Source organism: Leptopilina boulardi, unplaced genomic scaffold (assembly GCF_019393585.1).
Source record: "Leptopilina boulardi isolate dan_hultmark-lab unplaced genomic scaffold, ZJU_Lbou_2.1 LbouV2_384, whole genome shotgun sequence".
Lineage (NCBI taxonomy): Eukaryota > Metazoa > Arthropoda > Insecta > Hymenoptera > Figitidae > Leptopilina > Leptopilina boulardi.
Window position 1 is genome coordinate 2,005,039 of NW_026137956.1, and position 22,070 is coordinate 2,027,108.

Below are 22,070 nucleotides of genomic sequence, written 5' to 3' on the forward strand. Positions count from 1 at the left end.
AAATTGTCCTCCATATTGGATCCGCCATTTTGAATTTTAAAAAACTCACTTCAGATTCGTAATCAGCGACCTCGAAAACCCCTGAGTAAAAAGTTTCAAGAGAATTCAATAAATTTTTAAAAAATCGTACCCCATATTGGATCCGCCATTTTGAATTTTAAAAAACCGACATCGGATTTGTAATCAGCGACCCCGAAAACCTCCGAGTAACCATTTTGAGGCAGATTTAATGACTTTTTAACTGTTAGTTCAATATTCTTTTCATATCTACTAAATTGCAATTACTTTTCCGCCATTTTGAGTCCGCCATCTTGAAATTGAAGGTTCTCATGATCATAGTTTAAAAGTACAACTATTTTATCCACCAATAGGATAGGTTAGATGTCTTAGAAGAAATGTTTTCGGCTTCAAAAAAAATATTTAAAAAAAAAAACAGTGATTTTTTAGGTTTTTTTTAAATTTTATTCGCCATATTGGATTTTCTGGTGGACCAATCTCTATTTTGACCTCAAAATCTGAAAGAGCGATACCCAATACCCCCAAGAACCCATGGGCTTTAAAATATCTGGTCTTTTAATGTTTTAATTCTTTCATTGAAGTTAAGTTAAAAATTGTGGACATTTGGGCGTTAATGGGTTTTTAGAAATGAAATATAACAGGTTAATTTGTAACTATAGATTTTGTTAAGATATATGTCAAACTAAAAGATTAATTGAATATAAACATTTAATCTGCATAAAGTTGGCGTCGACACTCAGCGCCGAAATTTGTTTTTCATAGCACCAAAAATGTTAAATTATTTTTTTTTTTAATTTTTGGTCCAATTAATGCCTTGGGACATAATTTTCAAGGTATTATGTGGACGCAAAACCTTTTTAAAAATAATTTAATATTCTTGGTCTCGTGAAAAATAATATTCGACGATGAGCGCGTCGACGCCAACTTCATGAAGGTAACATTTACGAATAAAAAACAATTGAAAATTCAAAAAAAAAAATAATTCAAAAAATTCGTCTTTTAGGAGAAAGTAGCCATTAGGAAAAAAATTACACATTAGAAATTTACTATTAGGAAAAAAAAATATATTAAGAATTTACAATTAAGAAAATTGGATTAGGAAAAAGCAATTGGGTAAAAAGGATTAGGAAAAATGACTATTAAAAAAATAGGTCATTAGGAAAATCGTCCTGGAACGATATATCAAAATCAAAATTATGGTTTTCTGGTTTACTTTAATAGACTAAATCTTTCTGGTTTTTAAAAATGGTATAATACACATTAAAATCAAAATTTTGATTCAGTGTTTTATTATTACAGAATTGAATTGTCATCCATTTGGTTTAGAAAAACGATTTTAGAACATATCAAAATCAAAACTTTGGTTTAGTACTTTATATTTTAACAATTTCTTTCTGGTTTTAAAATTCAAAAACAGTATAAAACATATCAGAATCAAAATTTAGGTGGTTTGCTTTAATAGGATTTACGAAAATTGTATAGAACATTGAATTAAAATTTTGAATTAGTGTTTTATTTTAACAGAATGGAATTAATATATTTCGGGTTTTCAAAAAATGGTGTAGAACATATCAAAATTTTCGTCTAGTATTTTGAAAAATGCTACAGAAGATATCAAAATCAAAATCTCTTCTTCACAAACACTCTTATGATATCGTTATCAATTTACCCTTCCTGAACTTAAACACTCCTAACAACCCATTCATCCATTTCTCATTCTCTCCTCTCACATCTTTCTTCATTCACCATCTCCATGGATCCGTATATATACCATTCGACTAGATCAAGAAGACTTGTTCTCACCTCTCTCTTTCTCAACTCTCGTTGGTGAACGATCATCTCACCCACGATGAATCCTGTGTAGAACAATTTGTTCTTCACTATATAGTAAATGAATGACGGTACATGTAACATATATATATAACGGGTGAGGGACTTGACAAGGTGGTAATAACAACAAGTAGGTACATTGATGATATTACAACAACCATTTCTCTATGTGATACTTGCTACCATCATCATCATCATCATCATCATCATCATCATCATCATTATCATTATCATCAGTATGTTCAACAGTCATCTAGTATTTATACCCTAAAGAATCTTATGAAGCAGATCAAGTCAGGTCGAGTCTGCAATGAAGAGACAGGAGTGCGTTTGGTGAGGGGGCAATGCAAAGATTAAGAGAGAGGGGCTGCTGCTCGATAGACCTTTCTCCTGTTCCTTAAGACTGTCGAGTCTCGTCAGTTCTTACCGGAACACAGACCAAGTTACAAACCATCCGAAGAAAGGTCGTCATTGTTTTAATTATACATATTATTGTTCGCGACTGTTTCCCCTTCCACCTTAAAAAAAAGTATAATTCAAAAATTTTGAATTATTTTTTTTCCTAAATGTTCTTCAGTTCTTTGGGTTATAATTTTCGTTTTTGTGACTGAATTTGTAATTGTTCGACATTAAAAGAAAAAAAAAAATCAAAATCATCTCACACATGGTGGCAATTTTACCAGAGTACCGGCTTGTTCATCTCCTAACGGGCATCGCTTAACGGTCGCTTTTATGACAGTGTGGTTCGCTTATTCGTTGTTATTATTCAAAGTGCAACAGTCATCAAAGTGGACAAATAATAATCAATCAAAAATTTTAAAGGACAAACAACATCATCAAAAAGAAGATGGGTGCTGAGATGCGGCTACTTAGGTTTACCAAGTTGCTTATTGTGGCATTTATTTTTACAACGATTCACGCAACGGACATTCAGGGTGAGTTTTTTTGAATTTAAATTTTCCCGCTCCCAACGTTAATAGGGGATTTTTCGCTGAGTTATTAAATCAATATCAAATTGGGGGAAAAACGGTAGCAATTCAATTGATAATAATTGAACGTCGTAAAGAATTATTGTTTTATGTTTAGGAAAAGTTGAAGGAAAAATTAAGTAATCTTAACTTCAGGGAAGTGTATCGAGTATTGTCGGCTATTATATGTAGGCGAGTTTTTGACGAGTGTTGTAAAGTTAATTGAGGAGCTATTATTGTAGTTTACTGTGATTGGACAATTATTTATATATATATATATATATATACACAGAGAGAGCTATAATTTTTATTTCTTTATTTTTATAGAGTAAGAGACCTTTTTCTCTCTAAAATGTTTAATTCTTATTGATTTTTCAGTGTAATAGAATTTTCCCTGAGGATAAAATTCTTTGCAATAATTTCTTATTTTTATTCAGATTTCTCTCGTTTAGCTCAATTATATATATTTAGTGCGTTTTAATTTAATTATATTTAATTTATAACATTATTTTTATTCTTATATATAATAGAATAAAATTGGTTTTTGGAAAAATTGTCGCAGACTAATAAAATTTTTTGATTTGAAAAATCGAATCTCTAAATTTGAATTAGTGAAAAAGTGAGCTACTAAATTTACATTAGTAAGAATTTTGACTAATATTTAGTCAAATATTACTATTTGATTTAGTAGTTTTAAAATTTTTTACTAAAGTTTTCGTAAAAAGTGACTAAAAATTAGTAAAAATTCTTACTAATTAAAATTAGTAGCTCTCAATTTTTACTAATTCAGATTTAAAGAGTATAAATTTATTTATATTTGTATTTTAAAAAACTTTTTTTTTAAAATTTTGTTTTTTAAAAATTTTCATTGCTTTTGAATATTTAAATTTATAAATTTTTTCCTCCGGTTTTTTTTTAATGATTTCTTGGAAGTATAACATATTTTATAAGCAAATCTAAAAACTTCCAAAGAATAGAAAAAAAATTAGAAAGAATTGTGAGGATAAAGAAAGAGATTCGTCTTTGTGATATAGTTAAAAAAAAATGATTAGGAACAAAGAATTATTTTCTTGATAACATCTAGAAAAGGAAAGTTTTTTTTTAGAATTAATAAATGTTGGTTGCGAATAAAACTAATTTTTTCTTTGGCGTTGGCTCCATTATAGGATCACTGCTATTTTATGCAAATTCTTATAAATTTGCATAAAAAAGCAGTGACACTATATATTAGAGTCAACTAGAACTATTTGTTACTTTTTGTATATATATATATATATATATATATATATATATATATATATAGAATCTTGTTTTCAATTGAGTTACAAAAATTGTGTTCCATTTGATTTTTAATTATTTAAAAATTAGTAATTAATAAAATAACCTATAATAACTTAATATTTTAATAGTTAATAGTTAATAGTTAATAATTAATAGTAAATAGCAAGTAGTTAATAGTGAATAGTTAATATTTAACCATAACCTTTTTTTTTTGTTGACTACAAAATTTAATTATTTTTATAATTTAAAAAATATTTTCCCTAATGACCACTTTTTTCTCAATACGATAATCTAAATAAATAAATTACAGATTAAATAAATCTGTAACTATTACACATTTGCACATTACACTTACTAACTATTTTGCACAGGGTAGTGAAACTCAAAAATTATACACAGGGATGTGTTGCTGCCAAAATTATAAAGTAGAACGTCCAAAATGTTGCATTTTATCACACTTCACATGTGTCACATGTGAGATGTTCTTATATAATTTGGCAACACATCCCTGTTTTGGATAATTTTTGAGTTTCACTACCCTGTGTAAAATCGTAACTTCTCAAATGTACCACTAGGCAAATATGCCTCTAAAATTAGTTAAAGCTGTTTTACAATACTTTCTTTACATCGGTAAATTTTGAACAATTCCGCAAAAAATAAAATTATGTTTATTACAAAATAAATTAAAATTTGTATGTATTTATATGTAAACATAAATGCAACATTGGAGATTTATTAGATAAACTGCAATTTTTATTTTTATTGAAGAAAAATTGTTTATTATTAATTGAATTAAAAGAAAAATTAAAATAGATTTTGATTTTAAGGTTATGTTATGTTAAATTATTTTAAGTAAGACTGATTCTACAATAGCTAAATCTTGTTTTTAAAACAAAATTTTTTAAGACGAGATGATGCGCGCGCATCCATTGCCAACTCTGTCAATAAAATGTTTATTTAACGAGTACTAAAAATTAAAAAAAAAATAGCATTTTACCTCGGAGGGTAAAAAATTTTTATTTTCTTTAGCACGACAAACTTTTTTATAATTTCAATAATTAAATTGTTAATTTTCAATTAACAAGCCTAAATTGCAGAAATAGTGGAGTAAATTTTTTTTTTAGTTGGTAATGGATGCGCGCGCATCGTCTTGTCAAAAAATTGACTTCAAGGCCATTTCGCTATTGTGGAAGTAGCCTAATACCCACTATTTATAGTTGTAAATTTTCTCATAATTTTGTTTATATATAATTATTTTTAGCTACCAGCAAAAAATAAATGAAATAACATTTAGTTTTATAATAACTTTAGTTTCGAAATCTGAATGATTTATTCCTCTTCAGGAATTCTATCAAAAAAAAATAATAATATTCCTCGGACGTAAAAGATTAGTTATTTTAAGCGTTTTTTTTAAAAAAAAGGAAATAGATAATAAATTTTCATAAATTATCACTGATATTTTTTTTCCATTTATATCATAACGTCAGGTATAGTAAAATAATTCCAATAATTTTTAATATACCATTTCAATGATACGAAAGTTTGTCAATGAAAATAATAGCGGTGATATATGGCCTTTATATACATCAGCAATATAAATATATAGAAGTACAGTAGGGATTATTATTTTTTTTTTTTTTGAGAATAAAATAAAAAGTAACGGTAAAAGTTATTATCTCAATGAAGCCTTATTTATGCGAGAATATATAAGAAGGTATAGAAATCGTCAGAGTTTCTGCATAGGAGTATATATATATAAGTTGATCGATCGTTTATCTACAACACTGAGAGAGTGCAGCTGCGTGTTTGATATGTCGGTGTTCAATGCAAAAGATTCTATATCCACTTCCTCTAATTTCTTGCGCTTTTACTATATATATATATATATATATATATATATATTTATTTCTGATTACAAAGTAAATTTTTGCATTGGGCATTAAAGTCACGTTCGCGCAAGGTCCAGAGAGTCTGGATTTGTCTATATATATATTGCTCGATTGTCCGATTCCTTATTGCGCGCGGCAGTTTGAAATACTTCCATATGATCCCTTGCGCAAGGCCTTTTGTCCATTGGAGACAACTCTTATATTGCAGATTGGAATGGAAATCGAGTAGTGCGGACACAACATGCGTTTCTCGGTCGAAAGTATACGCGCTCTCTGCGTATTGACGGCACACGTTAATTAGAATTGTACAGGTGCGCCTTCTATCTCTTTCTCTCTATAGCTATATATATATATATACAGAATGTAATTTTCTCCCAAGGATTCCTGTCACGAAGGGTTGTGAAAGGAATTCCTCAATCGTCTAATGTATAGTAAATTTTAGAATTTTTCGTTACAGATTAATCAAATATATCTATATAGAATTTTTATATTTGTGACACAAACCCAGAGCGAGATTTTACTTATTTTGCTAAATAAAAATTTACTCGATATACAAAAGATGAACTGAAAAATTTCGATCTTGAATTTTAAAATTAACCGAATTTTTATTTATCAGATTATGTGTATAATATATATTTGTTTGAAAAAATATTTGGCACAAATATTTTGAGGGGATTTTTCAAAAATTTTCTGTCTACTTTCTGATTGGTTAATTTTTAAAATTTGCCGCCGAAATATTTCTGACGATTGTTTATTCTATAACAAATGAAAGTTTTGTTAAATGAAAATTTGATAAAACGAGAAATTCTGATGGATAATTGAGTAAACTAATTGAAAAATTAGGAGAGAAAAATTAAATATTTCTGAAATTGTACAAAAATTCCTGGAAACAATTTAAGTGCGTCAAATATTTGCTTTTTGTTTTAAAGAATTAAAGGCGACGAGCACTGAAGAAAGAGAGCAAAGAAACAAAAAATTATACGTTGTATATTTATTTATCACAGTTGTACCTTTAAAAATCACTTACTAATTACATAAAATTAAAATCAGTTTTAAATGCAGTTTTAATTGAAATTTTGAAATTAACAATTAAAAGCAATGAACACTGAAGAAAGAGTGCAAAGAGGCAAAAAATTATAGGTTATGTATATATTTATCACAGTTGTACCTTTATTAAAAAATTTCCTTATTAATTTACCTAAAAATAAGTTTTTATTTTGGATGTAATGAAGACTTAAAAATAGATGGTTTGGCACTTTTTGTATTTTCATTATCATAAACATAACCTACAATACTTTTACTTCTTTGCTCCTTTTCTTCAGTGATCGTTATTAATTTCTCGAAATCTCTAAATCAAAATTTAATTTTACAATATTTAAAAATTTTTCAAAAATCATTTCAAATACTTGTATTTGCTTAAAGATTATGATTTTGTTATTGCATTGGCTAATTTATAAATCCGATTATAAATTTGGATTTTATTGCAAACCTCGAAGTTAATGATTTGTACATAATGCAAGTATTCGAGAAGACGAAAAGGTTGTGGTAAAAATTGCACATCCAAGTGAATTGAGCAAGAATTGCCATTATATATATATATATATAGAGAGAGAGAAAAGATTAAAATTTCCTTTTTTTTATATATAAATATATTAATATTAAATGAACACAACTGTTGGATTGATATTAATTTTATTACATCCTTCACACTTAAAGTGTTTGACTGCATTAACCTAGTTCATATATACTTATGTCCATTATGATAATAATATATATAGAAAATGTATTCGAAAAACGTTTAAACTTTCAGTTCCAACACGTCACGAGATAGTGAAAATGCCTTGTGAAGCCACTAGTTACTAAATAATAATCTGATTTTAACGGTTTATTATTATTGTCATTATTTCTTTAATATTTACTAATATTTGTTTAATATTATTATTATTATTATTTCTATTATTATATGAAATTTTCGACTAATTTGATGATTAGTCCATTTCCTGGAATTTTGTTATTTTCTTCTAAAGTAATTTCCCAATCTGTTAAATTCCGCAAATATATGGTATATATGCAAGCATAATATTAATGTATATTGAAGTAAAACTAAACGTACGAAAAAGAAATAAACCTAATTTTTTTTTGTTATATTCTCGCAACATGATGAACTGAAACATTTTAATACACACGTATATATTCTGAATTCCTAACATTGTAGAAAGGGAAACATATACACTGTTTAGTGTAAAGTTGTAAAGCTCAGTGAAATTATAGTAATCGAGCAAAGATGCATAAAAATTATTGCGTGAAGTATATATAATAATTATTGACTAGTGGTATGAACAGAGTTCCTTTTTTTTCACGCGAACTGAAGCAATGATCGTGAGCTCATAATTCAATACAAAAAGACTACGATGACTAACGAGTGCAAATTGACGGTATCGTGCGCCAACTATTTGCCTTAATGTGTATAAAACTTTGTTGCTTATTATAAATACACTGATCTCATTTTCACTTTGTCACAAAAGTAGAAAAAAAAAAATCTTGTTTCTTAACGTACATTGGAAATAATAGAGAAAGAGACAATTATTTTTCTGAATAATTTTTCATAGTAAAACTCAATTTGAAAAAAATGTAGATATACAATCTGTTACTGCTGTAAACTCGTTAATTTTAATTAGCAGATTTTGAAAATCCAATCCGGATTGAAATCTAGTATCAGTTAAAAATAGAATTGTTTGGAAGTATTAATTACTCAACGTACTATTATCTGAACCTACAATTTTAGTTTTACATTTCTTTGGCAATAGTTTAAGAGTTCTGACAAAATTTTCAGTGGGGTAAATACAGGTCTTTGTTTCTTCTAAATTAATTTTAGAACCCATACAGGATTTTAGAATCTACGGATTTTAGAACCTACGGATTTTAAGAACTTACCGATTTTAGAACCTATGGATTTTAGAACCTACAGATTTTAGAACCTACGAATTTTAGAACCTATGGATTTTAGAATCAACGGATTTTAGAGCCTATGGATTTCAGAACCTATGGATTTTAGAACCTATGGATTTTAGAACCTACGAATTTTAGAACCTACTGATTTTAGAGCCTACGGAATTTAGAACCTGTGGATTTCAGAACCTATGGATTTTAGAACCTATGGATTTTAGAACCTACAGATTTTAGAACCTACGAATTTTAGAACCTATGGATTTTAGAATCAACGGATTTTAGAACCTACGGATTTCAGAACCTATACTTGATTTTCGAATCTATACAGGATTTTAGAACCTACATTCACAGAACTCTTTTGTAATGAAAATACTTGAGAAATACCAACAGTTTATAAGAGTAGAAAAAAGATTACGAGGAAAAAGATAAACAAATCCAAAACAGAAGCACAATAGCAGTAACCAAATTTTGAACAACGGAAGTGGGAGCAAAATTTTGGAATTTTCAGAATCAAATTAATTTTAATCCCTATTACTGAAAGCTTCTAGGAATAAAAATAAGAACTAGAACAAATTCAATTATAGTTCCTAATCAAAAAGTAGAATTCAAATAACAATAAAAAAAAATGGAACTTTACAAATAAGAAGACCCCAAAAAAAGCAAATAAAATTAATTTAAAAACAAAACCATCTAAAACAGTCGTTTAGAGAATATTTGAATTTCAATTGGAGAGAATGTTCGATCGTCCTTTTTCATCGAATTAAAGAAAAAAAAATACACATTATGCACGTCACGAAAATGTTTAGTATGAAGAAATGCAGTTTTGATGTCATGCTAAAAATAGAAGATGCTGCTATCAGTTTTCGTGAAACCAGTTGGTGCGTTCGCAAAGATTGTCAATAAAATAAGAGTGAATGGATCTTTACTGATTTTCTGTATAAGCGTGCGAACTAAAGGTTTAATGTCCCACCTAGAGAAGAAGAAGAACAAGAAGAAGAAAGATCTTCTCTCACCTTGAAAACATTTAGAAAGGCATCAGTTTCGACCAATCTCACTGTTCTCTCTCTCTCTATCTCTTTCTATAGATGCTAAAGTACTCCACTCACTAGGAACATTCACTTTAATGGCATCAATAAAACAACTTATGGAATACCGATGGGAAATTCATATCTATTTATGAAAAAATGTGATACTGAAAATCCAAGGGGTATTACGTAAGCATTTTTTTTTTTTTTGATTTTCACTTCTTTTATAGCTAATATATTCCTAAATACAAATATTTTTAATTTTGATGATTTTCACTTCTACCTAATATTCATAAATTCCTAAATTCTTAATGCTTTACCCTTCTTTTCTATATACCTTCCTTAAAATACTTCTGATTTTTGTAATTTTACCTTCTGCCTAATATTCCTAAACATCTAAATTCTTTTAAAAAAATAGTTCTAAAATATCAATTAAAGAAAGTACACATAAAAAAATTATTATCAAATGTTATTGGAAAAAAAAATTAGCGCTCTTTAAAGACCCCTATGGAAATACAACACCATCTCTTTTTTTTTCTTGCCTTTCACGTTGGTTTGTACATTCGAAGATAACAGCGCCAAGTCAGACATACATACATAAATATATGTTTATAGTCACCATCAAGCGGGGAAAGTCTCACAATTAATCAGGATCAAATGCATTGGCCTAATGAAAGTTTATAGTGCCGAGAAATTTTCCACACTCGACCGGCTTTAGCGGAGCTAGCATTTCGATTACACGAATAAATACTATTGCTGCTGCTAGTAAACTAATAGACGAAATGTTCCCATATGGTATAAACTATCGCCAATATAAAATACTGGTCCATGCCAATTCTTGCGAATGTTGTAAAGTGTATAATGAACACACACACACACACACACGAGTTGGTTTATCCATTGGCGGACAATTTGTTCATTTTATCCATTGATTACTAATACCGATGTTACTAAAATAGTAAATATCCTTCCTTAGAGAAAGAGGAGAAAAAAAATATTTACCTCAACCTTCCCACAACTTGTGGGAAATATAATGAGACTTGCATAATAATGTTTATACTGTTTTCATTTTATTTTTTTATGACCACTTGGTGTGTATATACAGATTGTATATATTTAAATATATGTATTGATGAAAATTATGACCGGTTTATATGCCCTGTTTACCATATTGGTATATGGTATTTTATAATACATACTTTTGATTGGAGAAAAAAATGACTTAAGATTAATGTTTCGAATTGTGTAGATGACATACTTGGGAGGTGTAATTTTGAAAATAAATTCATTGGCTCGTTGATTCTTTTTAATTGTTAACGAATTAATGTATAGTGGTATGCTTTTTAAAGAATGGTAAAGCAAGTTAAATAGTTTCGAGTTCTAAAGATATACAATAGCTTACTATTTGTTTCGCCAAATCTGTTTCATCATACTCATGAATAATTTGTTTCTTAAATTCTAATGCAGAAGAAACATAAATTCTGAAAATTCCAGAGAACCTTCTTTAGAACTTAGTATCAAAATTTCCAACTGAAAAACAAAAGCAAAAATATTGAAAAGCTAATCTACAAGAAGACACAAAAAACAAATGGAATGAACTTAAAAACGAAACATCCTCAAACAGTCGTACAAATTCTAAAAACTCAAATATATTGGAGTAATTTTGGTCGTTTACTCAATAATTCCGATCAAGTAATTACAATTTAGATTCTTGGCTTTAAAACATGGAGATTAACAAGAATTTGTTGTTTTTCTTGCCAACCGGAAGCATAACAAAATTGCTATTTTTTAACTGCTATCTTTTTATTTATCTGGTGACGTAGGATGAACTATGCACATCAATAATTCTAAAATTTTGTCATCAATTTGAATGAAAGATTTGATCAAAAATTCTAATCATAAACCCAATCATGGAGATATCACTCACAATCAGTAAAATCATCTACGGAGTCTTTAAATCCATCACAGTGAAGATAATATAATCATCGTCACATTTACAAGGAAACGGAAAAATATAATTATGATAACGGGGATAAGAAGAATCATACAAACACACTCATGGACCCACCAGTCGGTAAAATCATCTGCACGGTCATAAACATATTCATCACAGTGACCATCACTAGCATTGTTACAGCCACAAGGAAACTGAAACACATCATAATCATCATGGTAACGAGGATAAGGAGCATCATAAGCACAATCATCACGAAGAACACAATTAGAAATATCAAGAAGTTTAGAAACAGAATTATAATGAGGAACACAAACATAAACAGCATGAATACGGATATTTTCAAAAAGAGGAGTATATAAATGTAATCAAAATTATTATGATTGGAAACTTTAGAGATGATGATACTCAAAAGAGGAGAAATAAATACCCTTATGGAAATGAAGTATTGGAATAAGTATTGGAATAAGTATTGGAATAAGCCCACTTGGAAAGATTCCCCGGAAAGTGCCTCCTGGAGGTTCTATCAGAATTCCACCGGAACTTCCAACGTAATTCCGTCGGAATTCCATCGGAGTTCCATCGGAGTTCCAAAGAATTTCCGATGGGGTTCCGACGGAATTCTGACGGAATTAGGACTCTAAAAATTTTGAAAAAAATTAATCGGAACCCCATCGGAAATTCTTTGGAACTCCGATGGAATTCCGACGGAATTACGTTGGAAGTTCCGGCGGAATTCTGATAGAACCTCCAGGGGGCACTTTCCGGAGAATCTTTCAAAGTGGGAGTATTGGAATAAGTATTGGAATAAGTATTAGAATAAAAGCTGGAATATATAAGTAAGGTTAGGTTTGGTTAAGTGGGGTTATACAAAGTTAGGTTAGTTTGAGTAAGGATAATTTAAGTAAAGTTAGGTTAGGAGAGGTATGATAAAGTTAAGTTAGATTAGATAAGATTAATCAAGGTTAAGTTAGGTAAGGTAAGATTAAGCAAGGTTAATTTAAGTAAGGTTAGGTTAGGAGTGGTTAAGTTAGGTTAGATTTGGTTAAGAGGGGTTAAATTAAGCATGGTCAGATTAAGAGAGGTAAGATTAAGTTAAGTTAGGTTAGGTAAGAATGTAAGATTAAGCAAGGTTAAGTTAGGAGTGGTTAAGTCAGGTTAAGTTAGGTTAGGTTAAGAGAGGTATGACTAAGTTAGGTTAAGTAAGGTTAGGTTTGGTTAGGTTAAATAAGGTTAATTTCTGTACAGTTAGTTTCGATTTAGTTAACTTAGATTAATTTCTGTCTGTTTGGGTTAATTTCAGTAAAATTAGGTCAAGTTAGACAACGTTTTCATTCTAATTTTTTTAGCATAGCAATTAGAATATCTTGAAAAACAAAAACTTTATGCATCAAATCTTCCAATAGTGATAATAGTGAGAAATTTTTCTCTATAGAAATTGTATTTTTATATATATCTTTATTACAATCTTCAGCTATGTCTCTTCGGAATAAAATTGGTGTAGTAAAAAAGAAAAAACTAAAATTTCCATCACTTTTCTTTCATAAAACTATATATATTTTCTGTGTGTACTGAAGCAATGGCTCTCGCGCCATTTAAATAAAACTTTCATAAAAATCACTTTGTCAGTCCATTTGCGTATGTTCACTTTCGTTTATTTTATAGCTTAAAAGTCAATTAACCAAGAGTTATGTACTTTTATTGTACATATATATATATTTGAAAAAACTAACAAAACATTATATTCATTTAAAGTGTATATATACTCGCTTGTAGAAAGTATATATGAAAACCACAAGGAATGTGTTATATGTTGAGCATCACTCGCGGTTATATATCGTTACTTTCAGTAAAACAAGTATTTAATATATAAAATATCAAAGTCAAGTCCAAAAGAATTTTCTTTCCTTCAAATTTCTTTACTTTGAATTTTTTAATAAAAAAAAGAAGATATAATCGAAAGTCATATATGAAGTACAAGAAAAAGAAAAATAAATGAGAATTCATAAACGTTCTCAGAGCGTGAACTGATTGCGGTGAATGCGCTCACTGGCATTAAAATCACTAGCGTGCTTCTTCCTTTCTTGCGCATATAGTAACAAGGTAGAATGTGCATTATAATTTGTCAATATAGTTATATTATACTCTTACTTATATATATATATATGTATGTGTATATAATATACTATTTTCAAAGTCACACGATAAGTGATCTAAATTACTATATTTTCAATTGAATAGTGTATGTGGCTTAATGAAAAACACCGATCACATTTTAATGACTCGAAATCAACAAGTTTTCTCTCTATAACACCTGTTCCTTAAAATTACATCTCAATGAATTGATCACAGCATTTAATGTCACAGTTTCTCCAATTCAAAGTTAATGTAAAATTCTTCTTTTCTTTTTCTTTATACCTCCTCTCATTATAATTATCATATTATCAGAGAAAATACGGATTGGAATTGTTTTTTTTTTTTTGAAACTTTTTTTTTTACTGAAAACTTTGAAATATATTATTCTATATTTCATGATCTTCAATATGTTAATATAGATAGTAATCTGAATAATTAGCTAATAACAAATTATTTTATTTATAATTAAATAAATTTTTAAAAATTTATTTTTGTCACTTCTGTACCCAAAAATTTTCATAATCCACTACTGGCGCAGAGTACTGGTACCAGTATCGCGCTAGTACTCCGCCAGTAGACAAATTATTAAATGGAGTTAAGAAGCAGTATACTATATTTAGAAAAGAATTATTTTGTTATATTAAAAAAAAAAAAATTTAGTAATTTTAATTCGGAAAAATTGTTATTTTTGGGGAAATTTTAGAAATAGTATTTGTTAAATTATGTAAATTCAAAAGGGGAATACTGGAAATTTTTATTTATAGTTCTTGACGCACGAATATATTTGAAACCCGAATGAAAGTAGAAAACATACCCAAAAAAAAAAAATATATAAAAAGTTTTATAAGACTTTACACACAAATAGATAAAATAATTCTTTAAAGTCTTTTTAGAAAACTAACAATATTATATCTGATAGTTTAGGAGATTTTGTAATAAAGTATAGAATAAAATTTAAATTTCCATTTTTCAATTATACTGTTATAATTATTAAAATACTTTTATTATTTTTATATTGCTCGTTTTATATTTTTTTTTTCATTAAAAATTTAACATATAAATTTTTCCGTAAAAATGTCAACTTTCTTTTTTTTTCTATTCGTGTTTAAAAATGTTGATTTTTTTAAAATTTTTATAAAAGTTAATTAAAACTTTCACTTTAATGCATTTACTTAACTTTAAAAAAAAAAAATTCAAAAAGTAAAAGAAGGTAGTATTTTTATTTTGCATATCTTACAAAATTACAGTTCAAGTTAATAATTTATCTAAAAATTAATTAAATTTTTCCTTGACATATTATAACAGTAAAAATTTTTCAGTTAGGATAACATTTTTTTCAAATGTATGGAACGATATATATAAAATTTAATGTTAGAATACTTGTTACTCAGTTATTTTGTTACTATATTATTTTGTTACTTTTTTACTTTGTTTCTTTGTTACTTAGTTATTTTGTTTCTCAGTTATTATATTACTTAGATTTTTCTTATTTTGTTATTTTGTTACAAAGTTACTTTTTTATTTTATTACTAAGTTACATTGTTATTTTGTTACTAAGTTACTTGGTTATATTGTAACTAAGTTACTCTGTTATTTTATAACTTTCTTATTTATATAATTTGTTACTCAGTTACTTTGTTACTCAGTTATTTTGTTACTTAGTTACTTTGTTATTAGTTACATTGTTACTTAGTTACTTTGTTACTCAGTTACGTTATAATTAGTTACTTTGTTATTCAGTTACGCAGGTACATTGTTACTTTGTTACTCAATTACTTTAGTACATAGTTACTTTGTTACTCACACTGAAAGAAATAATTCGTCGGTACAGCTAGAATTATTTCTAGTTTTCCCATAATGAATTGGTAAACAGCTATTTGGATACTGACATATATTATATAGGCAATTCAGCCATACATAATGGCGTTCCATACATATAGATGTTTAAGTCAACAGAAAAGTGGGTAACATAACCTAATTTTATCGCCAGTTCAAAACAAAACCCCAGCCATATTTATTTGTCACTTCCCCCCAAAGCATTTCTTTCAGTGCAATTACTTTAGTACATAGTTACTTTGTTACTCAGTTACATGGTTACTTTAATACTTAGTTACTTTGTTACGCAGTTACATTGTTACTTTGTTACTCAGTTACTTTGTTATTCAGTTACTCAGTTACATTGTTACTTTGTTACTCAATTACTTTAGTACATAGTTACTTTGTTACTCACTTACATGGTTACTTCAGTACTTAGTTACTTTGTTACTCAGTTACATGGTTACTTCAGTACTTAGTTACTTTGTTACTCAGTTACTTAGTTACATGGTTACTTTAGTACTCAGTTACTTTGTTACTCAGTTACTTTGTTACTCAGTTACATGGTTACTTTATTACTTAGTTACTTTGTTACGCAGTTACATTGTTACTTTGTTACTCAGTTACTTTGTTATTCAGTTACTCAGTTACATTGTTACTTTGTTACTCAATTACTTTAGTACATAGTTACTTTGTTACTCACTTACATGGTTACTTCAGTACTTAGTTACTTTGTTACTCAGTTACATGGTTACTTCAGTACTTAGTTACTTTGTTACTCAGTTACTTAGTTACATGGTTACTTTAGTACTTTGTTACTCAGTTACTTTGTTACTCAGTTACATGGTTACTTTATTACTTAGTTACTTTGTTACGCAGTTACATTGTTACTCAGTTACTTTGTTATTCAGTTACTCAGTTACATTGTTACTTTGTTACTCAATTACTTTAGTACATAGTTACTTTGTTACTCACTTACATGGTTACTTCAGTACTTAGTTACTTTGTTACTCAGTTACATGGTTACTTCAGTACTTAGTTACTTTGTTACTCAGTTACTTAGTTACATGGTTACTTTAGTACTCAGTTACTTTGTTACTCAGTTACTTTGTTACTCAGTTACTTTGTTACTCAGTTACTTTGTTACTCAGTTACTTTGTTACTCAGTTACTTTGTTACTCAGTTACTTTGTTACTCAGTTACATTGTTACTCAGTTACTTTCATACTTTGTTATGTTATTACTTTGTTATTTAGATATTTTGTTACTCAATTACTTTAGTACATAGTTACTTTGCTACTTAGTTACATGGTTACTTTAGTACTTAGTTACTTTGTTACTCATTTACATTGTTACTCAGTTACTTTGATACTTTGTTATGTTATTACTTTGTTATTTAGATATTTTGTTACTCAATTACTTTAGTACATAGTTACTTTGCTACTTAGTTACATGGTTACTTTAGTACTTAGTTACTTTGTTACTCAGTTACTTTGTTACTTTTAAACTCAGTTACATTGTTACTTTGTTACTCAGTTACATTGTTACTTTGTTACTCAGTTACTTTGATACTTTGTTATGTTATTACTTTGTTATTTAGATATTTTGTTACTATGTTACTCAGTTACTTTGTTACTCTGTCACTTTATTACTTTGTTATTAAGATATTTTTTTACTTTTATATTTTGCTTTGTTACTGAGTTACTTTGTTAGTTTGTTATGTTGTTACTTTGTTATTTAGATAATTGTCAGTTTGTGATTTTGTTATTTAGTTACTTTATTATTTTGTTACTTTGTTATGTTGTTACTTGTACATTTAACAATTTTCGTAATGTTCTTCGGAGTTTCAGTACCACTAATAAAATTAATTATGTTTTTCAAATTGAAAAATTCTTCAAGGTGTATTATATTGTTTCACAATTTTTCTTTAATGATTCAGAGAGAGGGAATTTTTAGCTAAAAGGAAAATCTAAATAGATTTCCTATATATATATATTCGTCATGAATGAAGCACGCGAACGTTTTACTTTTTCGGAAAAACTTTCTCTATTAAAACTGCAAGAAACACGCAAAGAAACGCCCGTTGAGAGACGTTTTAGTAATTATCGATAAAATCCGTGTACGGATAGAATTCCTTACGCGTCGAGCTTAATTTGCGGGTATGTATGTCGTAATCGCACCTTGAATGGATCGCGTCTTCTCTTCTGTATATATATATATATATATATATATATATATATATATATATATATATATATATATATGCTTGGGACCATAACTAAGTCTCTAAGTCCGTTATAAGTATACTATACATTTTACGCGTGAAAGATGATCCTTTACCTCATTTGGTACGGGATACGTTAACACTATACATAAAAGCAGGGCAAACATATTAGTTGTTGTTAAAATATGACTGGAAGCTTTAAATGCATTAAAAGGCTTCGCATCCTTGTCAAGGTTGATCGTTTCACACTTTAACGTTCAGACCTTCACTTGAGAAAGCATTTATCATTATATATATATACAGTACATATACCACAACAAACAAGTTATGCTAAATACATAAATGTGTATTAATAAAAATATACTTTATGATGGACATAATGTGCACCTTATATTCATTGACATTTTCTTTATATTCTTCTTTTTAACATCTATACTTAAGGGTTACAGTGTATTTAACTATTTATATATATTTTATACTATATCATCATTACCTTATTGTTATTGAAGATTTATAACTCAAGGAATAATGTATCATCAAAAAGAACTGTTACATACACATTATTAAAATGTTTATTCATGTCATTTTGAGAAAAAAAAGGAGAAAAAAAGACAACCGTTAACCATATAATCGTTTTGAGGTTAACTGTATAGAAGTATATAGTAGCATTTCTTCTTGATATGTGTGAATAATAGAATAATGTATATATAAACAAACTCTAATCAGATATATATACATTAAGGTGACAAATTTTTTTTTCAACAAAGAACAAATAGAAAAATTCATTTTAAAACGAATTTTTACTTTACAAAATTTTTAGGTATGAAATTTGTATTTGGTAGAATTTTTTTTTACAGAATTTCTTTTTACACAATTTTTTATTTACAATAAATTTTAAATTTAATACCTAATTTTAATTTAGCAAAATTACCATTTAATAGAATTTTAAGTGCTTCGAATTTTTAAATACATAGAATTTCAAATGCGCCTAATTTTAATTTATCCAAATTTTTATTTGATAGAATTCTTAAACCGCAAAATTTTCATTTATTCAAAATTGCAAAATAACCCCCAAAAAAAAAAAAAAAAAAAAAATAATCCACAGAAAGATATTGTCGATATTTTTAAAATTTACCAATCGCACTATTTTCTTGATAATTTCTAATTGGTCAATTTTAAAAATCGCGCCGAAATATTTCTGTTGATTGTATATAATATTCGGTCATTTGCAATTTCGGACAAATGAAAATTCGACGTCTGAAAAATTGTATCGATTAAAAAATCGTACACTGAGAATACGATATGTTTGATTCAAACATAATATGTTTAACCCAAACTTAAAATAGCTTTGTTATACAGTCAAACATATTTATGTTTAAATTAAATATATTCTCTGGTTGATTCAATGTGAAAATATATTTAATTTAAACATAAATTATGGTTGATTTCAATTTATTCATAATAAATTTTTATGTTTAAATCAAACATAAAAATTTTAAACATATTTTCAGTTTAAGCCAAACAGAAAATATGTTTGAATCAAACATAATTATTCAAACAAATAATAATTTTAAGCCAAAGTAGAAAATATTTTCTATATATTAAAATTAAACATAAAAACTGTGTTGGGTTAAACAAAAACTTTTAAACTGATGTTTATATTTGAAACAAATAATTCTTTTTCTCAGTGTACAAATAAAAATTCGTACAAATGAAGATTCAATGAATTAGAAATTTAAAAATGCGTATTCACTTTTAAAATTCGGTTGAATGAGAGTTATTTGGTTAAATTAGAATTCTTTTTAAATATAAAAAGTTGGGTATGAAGAAATTTTGTGAAATAAAAATTTGATATCTAAAAATGTTGTTTTTTCAGCGAAATAAAAAAAATATTGTTTTGTTTTTTTGAAAAAGAAAAAAAAAGTAGCAATATAAATATTTAAAAAGTAAATAGCTTTGAGAAAATAACTAAAATCGAATTTCAGAGTTATGTATATGCTCGTTGTTATTTTTTTTTTTTTTCCCTCGGTGCGTATACATTATGCATATAACAGTGAACATGGAAAATATGCAAGAGAGGTATTATGCACACTCTTCTCGAGATATATACTCTAGATGCATTTGGAGCATCTATTATGTAGCTATATATGCATATAGAAATAGAAATATAGATCTTAAGTCAGTTCAATGCACTATGAGAGTGTATTCTTCCTATATAGAAAGAATTTATGATAGTATGAAGTATTTTTTTTTTTTTTTAATATTTATAAAACGATTGATCATTGAAAAGATGTTTGAAACTATGAGATATTTTATCACAAACGTCTATTTCCGCTATTTATTTTTTTTCACACATCATTAACACACTCGTCTCGATTCAAATTATTATTATTATCTACAAAAAAAATTTATTTAATTCAAATAAAATCAATTACTTGACTATTATCAAATAAATATTTACCAAATAATTTTTGAGTATTTGTTTTGAATACAGAAATTATTGGTTCAAATACAGTATTTAATTTAAAAAAAAAAATTATTTGGTTAATATTTATTTGATAATAGTCACACACATACATAATATAGTAATTATTTGCTTTAGACGCATATATATATAATATATAGGAGAGATATGTGTTATAAATATTCGATGGCGCGATAGAAAACAAGCGATTATTTTAATTCGCCTAATCGTTCTCTCCTCAGGTGCGCTTATTGAAAATGCCTCCAAGGCGATCAAAGTGAAATCACATTGAGAGACACCAAACGTGCACATACAACTCGATTTCTCTGAATAATCATGATGTGGCTATATACAAACTCTCTGATGGTAAAAGAGCCACAAACTCATCGACGACGACGACGACTCACAATGCCTTATAAACTTTTTCGAAAGTCGTAGACACGATTCAGGATTTAAAGATGACCCGCGAATCTTCTCGTGATTGGAATATATATATAATACACAATACAATATTTATCTCTGGCATAATGGGACGTTTATCGTCACTCAGCTGTGAAATTCTAAATGTCTAGTGTTTAGCGAAAGTAACTTGAGATTTTAATTTTTTTGGTGTAATACACGAATTGGGAGCGTCCTTTTGTGATTCTTAAAGAAAAAAACTGAAAACTAAAAAGTTAGTTTGATTTTTGTAAAAAATTTTCACTATACAAGATCCAGTACTTTGAATTTTGAAAATCTGACTTCAGATTCGGAATCAGCGACCCCAAAAACCCCCGCGAGTAACAAATTGCTAACGAATTCGACCGATTTTAATAAAATTTTCCGCCATATTAGATCCGCCATTTTGAATTTCGAAAATCTAACATCAAATTCGTGATCAGCGAGCCTAAAAAATCCCCCGAGTAACAAGTTTCAAACGAATTCGATAGATTTTTAAAAATTCTTCAGCCATATTGAATCCGCCATGTTGAATTCTGAAAAAATGACATCGGATTCGTAATCAGTGACCTTGAAAAAAATTAAATGGCGGAAGTTTGTTCAAAAATTGGTCGAATTCGTTCGAAACTTATTACTCGGGGATTTTTGGGGTCGCTGATTCCGAATTTGAAGTCAGATTTTAAAAATTCAAAATGGCGGGTCCAATATGGTGGATATATTTTTAAAAATCGGTTAAATTCACTTGAAACTTATTACTCGGGGGTTTTTGTGGTCGCTGATTTCATATTTGACGTTAAATTTTAATTCTAACTGAAACTGTAGTTGCTATAAATTAAATTCGATTAATTGTATTTATACGTAATTGGTAAAATTTATAAACTAATATTTTTACGTATACATGGTACACTAATTAGTATCTATATAGATAGAAATAAGCAGGAAGAAGGAAGAAGATATATTATATGGTGTTCTTATTTTTAAAATAAATTTTTAATGTGCAAACAAACCCGTGTGTAAATGGTAACAAATTCACAATACATATACGGATATATTTTCGTTTGTTTATACATATATGTTGCA

At 27.7% G+C, this 22,070-nt stretch overlaps 1 protein-coding gene across 3 annotated transcripts in view; it reads left to right on the plus strand.

Annotated features, from left to right (window-relative positions):
* The first annotated feature begins 2,262 nt into the window (after positions 1-2,262).
* LOC127288282 (mucin-17) overlaps positions 2,263-22,070 on the plus strand; it is a 117,924-nt gene continuing 98,116 nt past the window's right edge. Inside the window, exon 1 of one of the 3 annotated variants that reach the window (XM_051315640.1) lies at positions 2,263-2,783. In XM_051315640.1, the coding sequence (XP_051171597.1) occupies positions 2,696-2,783 (88 nt within the window). In that variant the 5' untranslated portion in view covers positions 2,263-2,695. The remainder of the gene's footprint in view (positions 2,784-22,070) is intronic. The other 2 variants (XM_051315639.1, XM_051315641.1) reach the window with 2 other exon arrangements.